The sequence below is a fragment of the Nomia melanderi genome, chromosome 6, assembly GCF_051020985.1.
Source record: "Nomia melanderi isolate GNS246 chromosome 6, iyNomMela1, whole genome shotgun sequence".
In the NCBI taxonomy this organism is placed as follows: Eukaryota; Metazoa; Arthropoda; class Insecta; order Hymenoptera; family Halictidae; genus Nomia; species Nomia melanderi.
This window is the reverse complement of record NC_135004.1, coordinates 1,638,671-1,654,915: the sequence shown is the minus strand read 5'-3', so window position 1 is coordinate 1,654,915 and position 16,245 is coordinate 1,638,671. Positions and strand designations below refer to the sequence as shown.

General features: G+C 42.7%; 2 protein-coding genes across 52 annotated transcripts in view; one reads left to right on the top strand and one right to left on the bottom strand.

Annotated features, from left to right (window-relative positions):
- Positions 1 to 13,886, top strand: part of bent (projectin protein bent) — a 114,850-nt gene extending 100,964 nt beyond the window's left edge. For all 50 annotated transcript variants that reach the window (XM_076368821.1, XM_076368819.1, XM_076368818.1 and 47 more), the window contains 21 exons: positions 194 to 446; positions 611 to 1,061; positions 1,353 to 1,637; positions 1,715 to 1,854; positions 2,091 to 2,354; positions 2,526 to 3,139; positions 3,510 to 5,834; positions 6,034 to 6,167; positions 6,249 to 6,456; positions 6,850 to 7,002; positions 7,084 to 7,310; positions 7,438 to 7,728; positions 7,983 to 8,354; positions 8,841 to 8,897; positions 10,180 to 10,358; positions 10,568 to 10,667; positions 10,799 to 11,098; positions 11,745 to 12,065; positions 12,326 to 12,439; positions 12,733 to 12,981; positions 13,280 to 13,886. In XM_076368821.1, the coding sequence (XP_076224936.1) occupies positions 194 to 446; positions 611 to 1,061; positions 1,353 to 1,637; positions 1,715 to 1,854; positions 2,091 to 2,354; positions 2,526 to 3,139; positions 3,510 to 5,834; positions 6,034 to 6,167; positions 6,249 to 6,456; positions 6,850 to 7,002; positions 7,084 to 7,310; positions 7,438 to 7,728; positions 7,983 to 8,354; positions 8,841 to 8,897; positions 10,180 to 10,358; positions 10,568 to 10,667; positions 10,799 to 11,098; positions 11,745 to 12,065; positions 12,326 to 12,439; positions 12,733 to 12,935 (6,991 nt within the window). In that variant the 3' untranslated portion in view covers positions 12,936 to 12,981; positions 13,280 to 13,886. The remainder of the gene's footprint in view (positions 1 to 193; positions 447 to 610; positions 1,062 to 1,352; positions 1,638 to 1,714; positions 1,855 to 2,090; positions 2,355 to 2,525; positions 3,140 to 3,509; positions 5,835 to 6,033; positions 6,168 to 6,248; positions 6,457 to 6,849; positions 7,003 to 7,083; positions 7,311 to 7,437; positions 7,729 to 7,982; positions 8,355 to 8,840; positions 8,898 to 10,179; positions 10,359 to 10,567; positions 10,668 to 10,798; positions 11,099 to 11,744; positions 12,066 to 12,325; positions 12,440 to 12,732; positions 12,982 to 13,279) is intronic.
- On the bottom strand, positions 13,469 to 16,158 carry LOC116426879 (uncharacterized). Of its 2 annotated transcripts, none has more exons than XM_031976506.2 (6): positions 15,991 to 16,158; positions 15,501 to 15,917; positions 15,241 to 15,439; positions 14,715 to 14,945; positions 14,425 to 14,649; positions 13,469 to 14,354 (listed from the first exon to the last, which is right to left on the bottom strand). In XM_031976506.2, the coding sequence occupies exons 1-6, from the start codon at positions 16,156 to 16,158 to the stop codon at positions 14,023 to 14,025; spliced, it is 1,572 nt and encodes a 523-aa protein (XP_031832366.1). In that variant the 3' UTR covers positions 13,469 to 14,022. The 2 variants fall into 2 exon arrangements, with proteins under 2 accessions (XP_031832366.1, XP_031832374.1); XM_031976514.2 differs by having other exon boundaries at positions 15,675 to 15,917.
- Positions 16,159 to 16,245: the final 87 nt, after the last annotated feature.

The window sequence follows — 16,245 nt, the reverse complement described above, 5'->3', positions numbered from 1 at the left end:
AAACACTTTTATTAAAACCAAATTCAATGAAGATTATCATTATTTTTGTATCTATTTATTCTCTGTGTGTTACTCGTCTCCTAATGGAGTTGAAATGAACATTTTGTGTGACTCTTTTTGCAATCAAGACGAAATTCAAACTTCTTGTCGCTCGTTTCTTAACCGAGTTAGTATTAACATTTTTTCTTTACAGTTTGGTAGTAAAGAATTCCAAACGATCGGACGGCGGAGTGTACAGACTCCAGTTGCGCAACTCGTCCGGCTTCGACACCGCCACCGTGAACGTTAAAGTCCTCGACAGGCCGAATCCACCGGAGAACCTTCACGCCGATGAATTCGCCGGAGATGCGCTCACATTATTCTGGAACCCACCGAAAGACAACGGTGGTGCAGACATCACCAACTATGTCCTTGAGAAACGCGAACCGAAGGGCACCTGGTCTAAGGTACGTCACGTGAATGCCGAGGCATCTCAACTGTCTTTCTTGCATAGTCAACTTCCTGCTGTCTTTTTTATAATCAGCCGTTTATATCAATTTACTATGTACATTAAAATCTTCGAAGACCAAATTTCTAACTTCCTAATCTCCTATATGATTGCAACGATCAGGTGAGCAGCTACATCACGACGCCATTCGTCCGAGTACGAAATCTAACAGTCGGATCTACCTACGAATTCCGAGTGATGGCTGAAAATCAATACGGCACGTCTGACCCGGTGACAACGATGGACCCGATCAAGGCCAGACATCCATTCGACCCGCCAGGCGCACCTGGAACACCCAGAGGCGTCGAAACCTCGGAGGACAGCATCACCATCACCTGGACCAAGCCTCGTCACGATGGAGGCTCACCGATCCTTGGCTACGTGATCGAGAAGCGTCTGCTGAGCGAAGACAAGTGGACGAAAGCTACACCATCCCTCGTTCATGAGACTACTTATAGAGTGACCGGTCTGATCGAGAATCACGACTACGAATTCCGTGTGGCAGCGGAGAATGCAGCTGGCCGTGGACCATGGAGCTCGAACTCCGATGTGATCAGAGCCAGCGCACCTCCGTGTAAATATCAAAAGGAGGATAGGAGGGTTAACCTTTTGTGTTCTAACTTACGTTACTGCCATTTTTATCCTGGATAAGATTCTCCTGAAAGTAGCACTTTGATAAAAGTACTTTAAATTTATTAATATTTAAAGTATAAAAACTCTAAACCACCAAGTAGTTGACACAGAACTAAGGATTTTATTGCTTTATCATTTTGTCTAATATACGGATTAGTCGCAGTACGAAGTAAGAACATAAAGGGTTAAACGATGGAAGTAACTCTGACTCTAATGATTAAATCGTTTTCAGTCCCACCGAGGATCACGTCGGATTTGAGCATCCGCGACATGACAGTGATCGCTGGGGAACCATTCACGATCACGGTACCCTATGCGGCGAACCCGAAACCAAGACCAAGCTGGTCCATCAATGGCGAAGAGGTTCTCACTGGAGACAGAATCAAATTCGATACCACGGACGTCGCCTCGCAGTTCATCAACAAGAAGGCCAAACGATCCGACACCGGAAATTACACTATTTATCTCACGAACACTGTCGGCACGGACTCTGCTTCCTGCAAGGTCCTCGTTGTCGGTGAGCCCCTTAGCAATTAGAGAATGAACGATAAAAATTCACACTGGTCGATCCTGCAATATAATATTTGATTTCAGACAAGCCATCACCACCTCAAGCGCCATTGGACATCAGCGACATCACTCCGGACACTTGCACGCTGTCTTGGAAACCTCCCTTCGACGATGGCGGTTCACCTGTTACCAATTACGTGGTGGAGAAGCTGGATCCGGCTGGCGTGAGTTCTCCTTAACTATTCTTTGATTCTGGAAAGACTGATAAAGAAGTTTCTGTTCATTACAGAATGTTAAGAATATCTTATTCTCTTTATATACTATGTTTAATGTTGGATCTGACGCAAATCGTAATTAATGTAGAACTGTGATTTGAGACTGATAGAATTTTCCACCGTACAGTTACGTTAAGATCAGCTATAAGCGAAGAACCTGTGTTAATCGAAGCAAATGATTTCAGTTCTGGGTGAAACTGTGCAGCTTCGTCAGGAACACGCACTACGACGTTATCGGTCTAGAACCGAACAAACAATACAACTTCCGTGTACGCGCAGAGAACCAATATGGAATATCGGACCCGCTGCAGGCGGATGAGCCCATCACCGCTAAATTCCCGTTCACGGTACCAGATCCACCTGGTCAGCCACGCGTTATCGACTGGGACACATCGAACGCGACCGTCGTTTGGACTCGGCCGATTTCCGATGGCGGTTCCCGTGTTCAAGTATGTATTTCAATTGTTCAGGAGAGTGATTCATTCTACAAAATCAATCAGAATATTATTCATGAGACATTTAACATTCAATACTAAATTTTATAATTGTACTGTATCAAATTAAATGGTAACTAAGTCTAAAAGGTTAATAGTCAAACTAAATGCTACATTCCTCTTCAGGGTTACAAGATCGAATTCCGCGATCCCGCGGACGACGCCCAATGGAGAGTGGCAAACGACTACCTCGTCAAGGACACCACTTACATATGTTACAACCTGCTCAGCGGTCACGAGTACGAATTCAGGATCCGGGCGAAGAACGCAGCCGGATTCAGCAAACCCAGTCCACCTTCAGCGCCGTTCAAGCTCAAGAGCAAGTTCAACGTGCCATCGCCACCTGGCACCCCACAGGTGGTCAAGGTTGGCAAGAACTACGTCGACCTCAAATGGGAAGCACCGGTGTCCGACGGCGGCAGCCGCATCACCGGCTATATCATCGAGAAGAGAGAGGTTGGAAGTCTCTGGGTCAAGTGCAACGAGTACAACGTCACCGACACCGAATACACCGTCATGCATCTCATCGAGCGCGGCGATTACGAGTTCCGAATCTTCGCGGTCAACGCCGCGGGCAGATCGGAACCAAGCTCTTGCACCACCCCCGTCAAGGTATGCGAGGTCGAAGGTGGCGAGAAACCGGAATTCGTCAGAACCCTACCCATCAGCCAGAACGTGCCACTTGGCAAGACTCTGGTATTCGAGTGCGAGGCTACTGGAAAGCCTTTGCCTACCGCCAGGTTGGTATCTTTGAGAAAGTTCTTTTTATTGGGATCAATGGGAACTATAGGTGCCTGTAGATTCTAAGGTGGTAGGTGATACTGAAGTTCATCAAGCAATTTTGTAGATCTCAAAGCAATATTGTAGATCTCAATATTTATGCTATAGTTGTGAAGGGGATATGTATTCAGTAATTCAGTACAATTTGTATTCATCCCGAATATGTTAAGATACGCTACGAGACTAGTCGGTTAGGTGACAAATCTTGAAAACATATGTCCATTTTTGCTTAAGATCTCTCTATAATTTCATAATATTATAGTTACATAACTCTATAATCCTATAATTCTATAATTTCAATAATTCCCGCACGAATCATTCCAATCGCAGGTGGTTGAGAAACGGCAGAGAAATCACGGTAGGTGGCCGGTTCCGAACAGAGGCGTTCGATGGCATTTACAGACTCGTGATATCGGAAGTGATGGACGCAGACGCTGGCGACTACAGCTGCCAGGTCTCGAATCCGCTCGGTATCGCGACGACAACAGCCAGATTGAAGATCGGCACTCCACCTCGCATCGAGCGCATGCCGGACGACCTGTACCTGGCCGAAGGCGACAACACGAAGATCAAGATCTATTACAGCGGCGACCAGCCGATGGATATCACTCTGAAGAAGGATGGCCGCCAAGTGGTCGAAACCTCGCACATCAAATACACAGTATTCGACGAGTACCTCATCATCTTTATCAAGGACATCCAGAAAGACGACGGTGGCCTTTACGATCTCTCGATCTCGAACGACAGCGGCAGCGTCAGCGGTTCCTTCAACGTCTACATCACCGGACTACCAGGACCTCCAACCGGACCCCTGGACGTTACGGACATCAACAAGCACACTTGCACGTTATCTTGGCACCCACCGAAATTCGACGGCGGTCTCCGCGTGACCCACTACATGGTCGAACGCCGAGACGTCAGCCACACTCACTGGATAATCGTGTCGTCCTTCTGCAAAGATACTTCGTTCATGGTACAAGGCCTAACGGAAGGACAAGAGTATCTATTCCGCGTGATGGCGGTGAACGACAACGGAATGGGACCACCATTAGAGGGCGCGAATCCCATCAAGGCCAAGGCGCCGTTCGACCCGCCCGGCCCGCCGGGTACACCAAAGGTGACAGAAGTCGGCGGAGACTTCGTGAACCTATCCTGGGAGAAACCAGAAACCGATGGCGGCTCGAAGATCCAAGGCTACTGGATCGACAAACGCGAAGTTGGCAGTCAAGCCTGGCAACGCGTGAATGTCGCGATCTGTCTCCCCACTCAGATCAACATCACGAACCTGATCGAGGGCAGACAGTACGAGTTCCGCGTGTTCGCGCAGAACGCCGCCGGCCTCGGCCCAGAATCGAAGGCCTCCACATCGGTGAAGATCTGCGACCCGCAAGCAGCAAAGGCGCCCGAAGTCATCCAACCCCTGCACAAGGTGAACTGCGTGCAGAACCACAACGCCCACTTCCAGTGCAAGATCATCGGCACCCCGAAGCCCACAATCACCTGGTTCAAGGGCGCCCGGGAGATCGTCAGCGGATCGCGCTACAACATCTACTCGGAGGGAGAAGTGCACAACCTGATAATTCACGATGTCTTCGGCGAGGACGCGGACGAGTACTTCTGCCGTGCGGTGAACAAATGCGGCGTCAAGTCGACCAAGGGCGAGCTGTTCATCAAGACACCACCGAAGCTGAACGTGCCACCAAGGTTCAGGGACACTGCGTTCTTCGACAAGGGCGTGAACGTCGTGATCAAGATTCCGTTCACCGGCTACCCGAAACCAAAGATCAGCTGGGTAAGAGAAGGCGAAGTAATCGAATCCGGTGGACACTACACTGTAGAAGTGAAAGAGAGGCACGCGGTGCTGACCATCATAGATGGCAGCCGAATAGACTCCGGCCCCTACCGCATCACCGCGGAGAACGACCTCGGCCAGGACACCGCTATCATCAAGATCCAGATCAGCGACCGACCCGACCCGCCACGATTCCCTCAGATAGACAACGTTGGCCACGATTCTCTGGCACTCAGCTGGAAGCCTCCAGTTTGGGACGGCGGCAGCAACATCACCAACTACCTGGTCGAGAAACGCGAACACCCGATGAGCACCTGGATCCGTGTAGGAAACACGAGGTTCTGCACGATGGCGGTGACCGGGCTCAGCCCAGGACACCAGTACGACTTCAGAGTGTGCGCGGAGAACATCTACGGACGCTCCGACCCCAGCGAAGTGACGCCGCTGATCACGACCAAGGGAATCATCAAGAGGGAGTTCAAACAGAAGGAGTACCAAGTGGACGAGTCTGGCAAGAAGATCCGCGGACGAAGCGACGAGAAACCGTCCGACTACGACCAGTTCGTGTTCGATGTGTACAGCAAGTATGTGCCTCAGCCGGTTGAGGTGAAACACTTCTCCGTCTACGACAGATACGACATCCTCGAAGAGATCGGCACCGGCGCGTTTGGCGTGGTCCATCGTTGCCGCGAGAGAGCTACTGGAAACATCTTCGCTGCTAAATTCATACCAGTGTCACACGCGATGGAGAAGGAACTGATCAGGAAGGAGATCGATATTATGAATCAGTTACATCATCCGAAATTGATCAATCTGCACGACGCCTTCGAGGACGACGACGAAATGGTCCTGATATTCGAGTTGTGAGTACCTTGCTGTTGTTTATTGGACTTTTACAAAGTTGTGAGTACGTGGATTGTAGATCGGATCATCGATGGAATTTGGATTTAAGTGGTATTTAAGGGGGATTAATGCTGGGAAGTCGTTTGAAATCTTTGAAATCGATAAAAGTACTTTGGTGGACCCCGCTTTATCCGTAATCTCGAACTTTTGTCTGTTCAGCTTGTCCGGCGGTGAACTCTTCGAGAGGATCACAGCTGAGGGTTACACCATGTCCGAGGCCGAGGTGATCAACTACATGAGACAGATCTGCGAAGCCGTCAAGCACATGCACGAGAAGAACATCATACATTTGGGTAAGTTGCCCCTTTAATTTTGTTTCATACTTCGTTTGATACTTGACCGATTTAACCGTCGACTTTTCGCCTATTCTTCAGACATCAAGCCCGAGAACATCATGTGCCAGACACGCAACAGCACGAATGTGAAGTTGATCGATTTTGGACTGGCCACGAAGCTGGATCCAAACGAAGTGGTCAAGATCAGCACTGGCACGGCCGAATTCGCTGCTCCTGAGATCGTTGAGCGCGAGCCGGTCGGTTTCTACACGGACATGTGGGCTTGCGGTGTCTTGGCCTATGTTCTGTAAGCAAATCATCTTCTTATCGCTACCAGTGTTCCTTTAGCGCTTGTCTTGATTATTTTTCTGCACTTTATGTTTGCAATTAGATTCTCTTAGATGATACATTTATTCTCCTAACTTCTTAATTTTTAAATTTCCCTTAAAATTTCTTTACAATTTAAAATCTGTAGCTGAACACCTCAGGAGTCTGCTAATCAAATGTACATAAATATAAAAAACATGCAATATAATTATATTGTCAATACTCAGCTAGAGATTTTGAAGTCGCATGGACATAAGCGACCCGCGTTCTTCTAAAACATGTATTTTTTAGATTATATCCTTCTAAGAAAATTAAAAATGACGTAGTACTGCGTTACCAATCTCGAATACATTAATAATAATACCAATTGTAGGCTGAGCGGCCTTTCACCGTTCGCTGGAGACAACGACATCGAGACCCTGAAGAACGTTAAAGCCTGCGACTGGGACTTCGACGAAGAAGCATTCCGCGATGTCTCAGAGGAAGGCAAGGACTTCATCAGGCGGCTCCTCATCAAGAACAAAGAGTACGTCCTCCAGTTTCAATAACTTCTTTGGATTTAACAAAAATCTTCGATTCGAAAGTGACGAATTTCCTTATTTCCTAGGAAACGTATGACTGCTCACGAATGCCTCCTACATCCATGGTTGACCGGTGACCACAGCGACCGCACCAAAGCCATTTCAAGTAGTCGATACCTCAAATTCAGGGACAGGTTGCGAGCCAAATACGAGAACTGGGACAAATACGTACTTCCTATTGGCCGTCTGGCAGAATACTCTTCCCTTAGAAAGTTGCTGGTCGAGAAATATAAGATTTATGATTCTTGCTTTGGTAAGGGACAATTTTGCGTTTCTATTAGATGCATTAAGCAGCAATCCATCTTCGGGATCCATCGTTGGGAATAGTGGCACTTAAAATATTACTTCAAAGATATATAAAGAATGATAATGATTTACAGACCGACGACAAGCAGCACCAAGGTTCGTCATCAAGCCTACTAGCGCGTTCGCGTACGAAGGCCAAAGCGTCAAGTTCACTTGCCGCGTGATCGCGATCGCCGACCCAACCCTCACGTGGTTCCACAACAACCAAGAGCTCCGACAATCGGTGAAGTTCATGAAACGCTACCACGGCGAGGACTACACGTTCATCATCAACAGAGTGAAACTCGAGGATAGAGGAGAATATGTGATCAGAGCAGAGAATCATTACGGTTACAGAGAGGAAGTTGTGTTCCTGAATGTGCAACGTAAGTTCCCTCCGATTATCTTTACTATATTTTTTTGCTATATTACAAATTTTATCATAATCATTCAATGCAAATTATATCTAGAGAGAAAAGTTAGTTACCGTCGATCCAATATGAATGAATGATTCCTTTAATTCGTTTGATCAAATACTTTTTCACTAGCCACGGTAGAACTTATGTGAATTAAGAATCTAGCAGAGATGAAGAAGATTCTAAAACAATCACCGATCTTGATTTTTAATCTTGGTCCCCAGCGCTGCCTAGAGAGATTCCGAAATACAGACCAGAACTGCACCCTGTCCGAAGAAGAGAGCCGCTCGGCTACAACGTCTGGTTGGAGACGATCGAATCAGCACCTAGCTTTACTTTCCTGCTTCGACCACGTGTCATCCAGGTTAGGCAGACCTGCAAGCTGCTCTGCTGTCTGAGCGGCAATCCACCGCCGACCGTGAAATGGTACAAGGACAGAGAAGAGCTCTCCAAACATCACTATGCAATGACGAACTCAGACGGTGTCGTCACGATGGAAATAATCGACTGCAAGCCAGAGGACAGCGGCAAATACCGCTGCGTAGCGACCAACAAACACGGAAAGGACGAAACCAGTTGCGTCGTAATCGTCGAAGGTGCGAATCGATCGGCAACTCGAATCAGATCGTGTTCTGTGAAATTAGAAGAGAATAAATGATACGCTGGAGATCTTATGCATCTATGACTCGAAGTTCTGGGTGCAGAATCGTTTTGAATGCTAGGTTTATGGACATTTATTATCGGTACAGTTCATTCCATTGCTTTGTTCTAGAAAAATTGATGTTCATTTAGACCTTAGAAATTAAAGGTTTAAAAATAGGCAATTAAAATGCATATTTAGCATGCATATGCATGTTTATCGAATAATGTTTATAAAATTCAATATACGTCAAATTGACGTGTTCCGTAAAGTTACCGTTAGAAAAATCTCTAGGGTTTTTATATTTTCTTACGAGTATCGTAGATTTGATCATGAAAATTTCAGTTTATATATGCATAAGAATCTACAGTTCGTGATGCGTTTAGTACGGAGTGTATGTCTTGTATATTCACGAAGAAACTCATTGAACATTTATTTGTAGGCACTGGAGAAACCGAGGAGCAAGTTAAATTAGCGCACGACCTCCTACATTCCGGAGGTAGAGTCTACCCCCTGCAGTTTCTGATCCCCTTTAATTTTAAAGAACTTTTTATAGCATAACAATCGTATTGTTACCCATAATCTCCCTTCGCGTATTTATTTGATTCGTGGCTTGACCCGATCTCCAACTAACTTGCGTCTACTTCCAATCAATTTATCAGTAACTTCCTCTACAGATCGTGCCATTAGGCGCATGCTAATTAGCGCTTAGTTACCATTTACTACCTGATTGGCAAACGATTACATAGCCCATGGGACATTCTACGTGGAATCCCATACAATTTGTCAAATAATCATCGAGAATTTTTCCAAACCTATAGCGTTTGTTGTGTATCTTGTGAAATTGAGTTCTGTGAATGTTTAGCTTTGTAGCCCGAATAGTTTGCAAGGCGTTAAATGTTAAAAACTTGAAAAAACCATGCGAGGACGTTTCGTCAACCTTTTGTTCTCAATACCTTCATTTCACTTGAATGAAATGACTCTTTGTTGAAACCACTAATTTGCTTGCAACCGTTTTAATGCTAAGAATATGCTCTTTCCAGTAACGCCGCATTAAGGTTTCCGTGGGCCCTAAACACTCTTTTATTCGACCACCCTGCCTCGCTCCGACGTACCGCTTGGGACAGACAGACATCATTCCAAAAACTGTCCTATCCGTAGGCCCCAAAGTTCGCGTAGACCCCAGCCAATGTGCCCCACAGTGCATGGTGGATAAGGCGGACCTGCTTCCCAAACATAAATTAAAACTTTCAATTATTATAAATACATGTGATAACGTCTTAAGATGAAAGTTTAATTTCAAATACAATCGTTGCACCTTTCTCCCCAAACTCGCCCCCATGAGCTTGAAGAATATCTATTCTTTGACGATTCCCTTGCAGAGTGAGCTTTTTAAAATACTGAAACCAAGAGCGCAAATCCTTAGAAACATACAGAATAAAATAACCGTTGGTTAGACTCCACGATGCTGTTGCAATATCTGCACTTACTAAACTGCCACTGCTTTTTAAATGTCTCAAGTCTTTCAATCCATTGCACAGCCCTCCCTAGTTCTCCAATCTTTTCGATGCACAAAGATCGCTATTGTGAATAAAAATACTTCAACCCCTTGCCCTATAATTTTTTATCGAAATTAAAAATACGCAACAAATACCGTAGGTTTGAAAGGAATCGGTGATTATGTAAAACAATTTATGCGATTCGACATAGAACCTTTCATGTTTCGGAAACCGAAAGTGAGACAAGATAATTATCTGAAAGTAACGTCGCTTTCCTCTTAGATCGAAGATTTATCGAACAACCGATCAAACCGGCGCCACCACCGATCATAACGGTCCACAAGGCCGGCGGATACAGCGGATATAGTTCCACCACCACGCAGGGTTACTCGAGCAGTTCGTCGACCAATTACAATAGTTCTACCACTAAACAGAATTCCACGACTTCCTCTTCCTACAAAGTAAATATTGGACAAAACTAAATGTCAGCACAAAGCTGGGTAAAATATTATTTACTCTAGACAACAAGTAATCATTTTGTCTGCTCAACATTTCAACATCTTTCCACGTGAATACCGTATCTTAAAATTTTACCCCAGCTCTGTATCGAAAAATACTGTATTCAGAAATGTACAAACGTTGCATCACATTTCAAACTTGTTCTCTTCAGGCCACAGAATCAAGCTCGGACAAGCGAAGCGTCAAGAAATATGGATTGGACGCGTCCGGCAGTCCGTCTAGATCCAGGAGTACCACGAAGGAATTAGTCTGTAAGGGAAACGATGCTGAGTTTTTGTCCAGAACACTGTCGAATAAAATTCTCGTCGATACATTAGATATCAGTACTATTTAAAAAAGATGGAAACAAATGATTAATATTAAACTGACATCGGTTTCGTAGATCCTCCGGACGACTCGATGAGAGCACCACAGTTCACGAAGAAGCTGAGCGACCTCACCATCAACGACGGGGAACAGCTGGAGCTCAACGTAAAAGTTGACGGCGACCCAGAGCCGCAAGTTACCTGGACCAAGAACGGCAAAACGCTCAGCTCGTCCGGTATCATGGACCTGAAGTACAAAGCAGGAGTCGCGACGCTCGTCATCAATGAGGTGTTCCCCGAAGACGAGGGCGAATACGCTTGCCAAGCGACTAACAGTATCGGCAGCGTAACTACCTCCTGCAAACTGACCGTGAAACGTAAGTATTAGATTGCTATATGAATCGCTCAGAAGTCAAGGCGGTTAAGCCCAGAAAAGAAAAATTGAGATGTTTCGGCTTCTGAAATTGTTATACAACATATTCAGAAGCTATAAAAAGAAAGACTTCCCGATCTAGGTAAAACAAAAAAAAAACGAGTAAATTCTTTAATAACTAAAAAGAATATTATTTATTTAATTAAAATTTACAAAAATCAGAAAATATCCAAAAATGGACTTAACCGCATTGGCTTCTGAGCGATTAATGTGTCAGTATCTTAACATTAGAACTACCGAGCAATCAAATCGCCTATTATGCATTTTCTTGTACAAATTACAAAAAATACGTTGGTTAAGATTTCGATTAACTTACACTTTAGGATGCACATTGGTGAACCAATTTACCAACAAATTTCTTAGAAAGGCCCGTGTGTCCTTTCAAAAATTGCAAAAACAGAAAACTAAGATGGATAATTTTAACCCGCCTGGTAGTTCCAGTTCTAGCCCGGTAATGAAACTGAAAGTTAGCGTCGAAGAAAGGCGACGTTATTCGCCGTATCGAATATTTCAAATCTTTCGTGTTTAAGTGACGACAATATGGATCCGACATAATTATAATCGATGACTGTAACGTGTATGTTATTCAGCGAGCACGTCTGGGGCCGAGAAGAAGAAGAAGACCGACGACAAACCTCCGAACATCGTGGACCACCTGACCAGCATGTTCGTGAAAGACGGAGAATCGGTGCTGTTGAGCTGTCGAATAATCGGCGCGAAGAAGTTCGACGTGGTATGGCTGCACAACAACAAAGAGATCAAACCGAGCAAAGACTTCCAATACAGCAACGAGGCTAATATCTACAAATTGAACATCGCTGAGATTTTCCCCGAGGATTCCGGCACCTATACCTGCGAGGCGTTCAACGACGCAGGGGAGAGCTTCTCGTCGTGCACATTAAACGTCCTTGGTATGCTTGCAACGCATCATCAAATTTACGAGATGGGGAATAATATCAATTTTCAATAATATCTGTTTCCCATTTTTTTTAATTGAGACAGTTTGTGGGTCCATGTCGTTCACCTTTTCTTATTCGAAACACGCGAATCATTGATAAAAAAGGTGACGCGCGAGCGTAGCTTTCGATCTCGTTGATTCAGTCTGTCTTTCAATTTCTCCTGTGTTTCATAATTGAGGTATATTCTAACTTAAACGTCGTCTTTCACGCAGTTCCAAACGAAGAACCGAAGAGCCCAGTCTTCACGACATTCCCGCAATCTGCAACGGTGAGCGAAGGCGAATCGGTTACGTTCACATGCAAGACTGAAACTGCGCCTTTGAAAGGTGAGTATAAGGAAGAGCATGATCCAAATCGAGTTCAAATTGAATCGATTCTTCTTTTCTAATAAATGAATTGCAAATTTTTATGCAAATTGTCAAGCAACAATAATATACAAAATTAAGTAAAATGTGAGTAAATTTGGTAAATTGTAAATACGAGTCTGTTCAACTCCATTGCTACGTTTCTGCAGATATAAAATTGAAAATTTGCATAAAATCCAAAATCCAGTAATTACAGGAAATAGAAGTGAAATTCACTGTTCTAATAAGTATCATTTTATCCGTGTGTTACATAGTAACGTGGTTGAAAGATGGAAAAGCGATCCCAGAATCTAGCAGCAGGTATCTCTTCAGTTCGGATGGCGACAAATCGTTCGAATTACGTATCAAATCGTGCACGGCCACCGACGTTGGTCAATACGTGGCTCGCGCCATCGGCAAGAAGGGCGAGACAAACGCGGCATTTGCCCTGAACGTTACCAGTGCTAGCGAACAATGATGAATCGTTGATTTCGACCCGTGCGAAGATCACAAAATACAACCAGGTTTGGGTGAGATCTAATTAATCTTAATTAACACGTCGACTGCCATCAGAATTTTGAGCATTTTGCAAATGGTGTAAGAAACGATTATTAATAATAAGGTATCACAGTACTCATATTACACGATTATTTACCTACCTGTGTTACCAAATATTTTTATATAGTAATTGTTCTCAAGCAGTTCGCAAGTCAACGTGTTAATTAATCTTCATCGTATCGACAAACTCATTCGACTTTTTTTTATGTCCCTTGACACATATATTTAAGTATACATACATGCTTCTAATTCGTCTGTTTTCAGCTTCTACAACGTTAAACGAGAGAACGATGATTAGAGAAACCATATGTATAAACGGACTGTAAAAATTTGCGACTCGTGAGCAATCGCGACGATAGGTGGTATTTATAAGGTTCGTGTATAAAAGGGAAATTGGAGAACCATTGTATCCGTAAAAACTATTCTATATGTAAATTTTCATGGAACGCTGTATTTTCTTTTTGTGTGCTTATCATATTCGCAACAATGAAACACAATCGTGTCGTTGTATGGTGGAAATAATGAAAGAATCCAGAACATCGAGCAAGTACACGGATAGCACGCGCAAACTATACGCTAATACGAGCTTTGCTGCATACACGAATTAGCATACTTTAAGTACACAATGGTGCATAACGGCAGCAGCGGAATTAAACCGATAAATCGTCACGGTAGATCTCGGCGTGACAGCCAGCATCCTCGACATCCAGCAGAACATCACATGTCTTGTCGGGATTACCGTACGAAGCAATTGATACTGTCGAGATGTACGTTCTTATTCCATGTAATCGTACGCACTGTCGTGTTATACTTGTTTGAAGACTGCTTCCGTTACAAAATTTACGATAAATAAAATATGATTCAAATATAACAGTTCGCTCATCTTTCTTTCCCTATTGTTTTTTATCTTCTTCCAATAAACTTTAGAAGAAGTAAATTAGTGGCAAAGAAGACTTTACTGAATTGTATCAAACATTTTACTTTCTAGATAAATACAAAAATTATAATTACACAGTATCATACAAAGTATCGGGATCAATGATTTGAAAAGATCCTCCACCCCGGGGAATAGTAAAGTTTACAGAATCTCTCCTCGATTCTGTGTGCGAATGCAAATACTTATATTCCTCGTCGTGTGGATATTGCATAAGCATCACACCAATACCAGCTACCTTAGCATAACTTAATTGACAACCATAATTATATTTAGACTTATGGGTGCAATAGATAGGGTTGTTAGGTAGGGAATTCAAGTGCCGCCTTGAACAGTCTTTCTTCTCACAAACTGATTCCCTCATGACATCAATTCTCGACAAGGTTGTCTTGTCTCGATGTTTATCTGGTAAAAATTATAAATCTTAGTAGTAGTAAAAATGCGAATTCTTTATTCTCTTGTATTAAATCAGTACCACTTTGAAAAAAGTTTGTGTCAGGAGTTTGAAATAAAGTTGTATTAGGAGTGAAACACGCATCGATTACAATGGGAATATCACTCATTATTTTGATCCACCACTCTGCTCGCGGATCATACACATAAACGTCGGACGTTATTAAAAACAATTTTCCGTTCATAACGCAATGAGGGGGAACTTCTGTGAAACAACACGGTAATGTAGGACCATGACACCATGTACCTGAAACATCATGCAATTAAAGTGACTGCAAGCTGTTTAACTCATTTTATGAAATTACCATTCACCTTTATGAATATTAAGAGAATACATTGCTGTTGACTTTATTCTATTTTTTCCTACTCCACCGACTATTAGTAACTGATTTCCTATAAACACAATAACCATGTGTCTTTTTGGCTGCGGCATTTTTGCATAATGAAACCATTTTTTAGATATTAAACAGTATCGCCAAATACTATTACTAATTTTTCCATTTCCTATACCCATTTCTCCTCCAGCTGTATATAAACTAAAACCTAAGAACATATTTTAAGCTCTATTACATAAAATACACTGGTACCTCGACTTACGAACCACTCCATATATGAACTTTTCGACATACAAACTTTTTTCATACTCTATTTTGACCTCCAAATACAAACTTAATTTCAAGAAACTTTTATAATTCCAAATTATAGTATAACAGGAAATTGGATTTCGAGACACAAACATTTTGAAAAGTTACCAGAATTTTGAACTGGAACAAATTAAGTTCGTAAGTCCAGGTACCATTGTACTAAGTTCTTCATAATGAAAAATTAACATTTATACCTCTACCAGTTGTTCCCATTCCACTGAGCCCTTTTTGCGGACCTTGTACGCTACTCACTTGCATACATTCAGAGAAAACATCACCATTCCAAAGGTATAAATATTCACCTGTATTAGCAGATTCAGGCAGTTTGTGCACTACCATAGTGCGTATAAACTTGGGTTTTCTCTCATCTTTTATATCTGGAATATCCGATATCTAAAACTACAACATTTTAAAATTCACCATAAGAACACAATATAATAGTAAGATTAATTACCATGTGATGCAGCATCCATTTATCTCTTACAAAATGCAGGTACTTGTTAGATGCTCTCACATTAACATTTTGTAACAGTTGAGTAATGTTATTTTTAGTTAATTTGAGAAGCAAAGATAAAGGAAGTTCTTCAAAACGGTCTAAACATATAGATATACAAATGCCTTGTAATACCTTTAAACCCAACTCTTGTGCTAATAACCATATATCAATTACTTTCTCTGGCTCCAACCAAAACAAAATTATAATATCTTCAATGTCGCTTATTAGTTCGTCAACTATAAACAATACGCTCAATTCTAATAAATTTAATAAGTCTTCGAAATTATCTTTTACAAACTTTGTCATAGAAGATTTTATTGAATGGCACTGAATATCTACGCGTTCCTGATCATCGGGAGTCCATTCTATAAAATTCTATAATCACAAAGAATTATTTTTATTAAAAACGATGTACTTTTATTTCACTAATTAAGGTTAGTAATACAACCTGTAAAGTAGACAAAGCAATATCATAATTTATAATATGCTGCTTGTTATGAGAATCAGCAAAATTATGAGAGAAAAGGGATGCAAAATAGCGGCTTTTATTCGCTAGTTTCTCTTTTGACACTTCGACACAGTTTTCGCCGAGAATCAACATTAAATTTTCCTCCATTATAAGTACTTTATTACGATTGAAGTTATTTTAGAGTAAGATTATAAAATGTCGTTTTTGACTTCTTCCGTTGTTTTCCGTAAATCT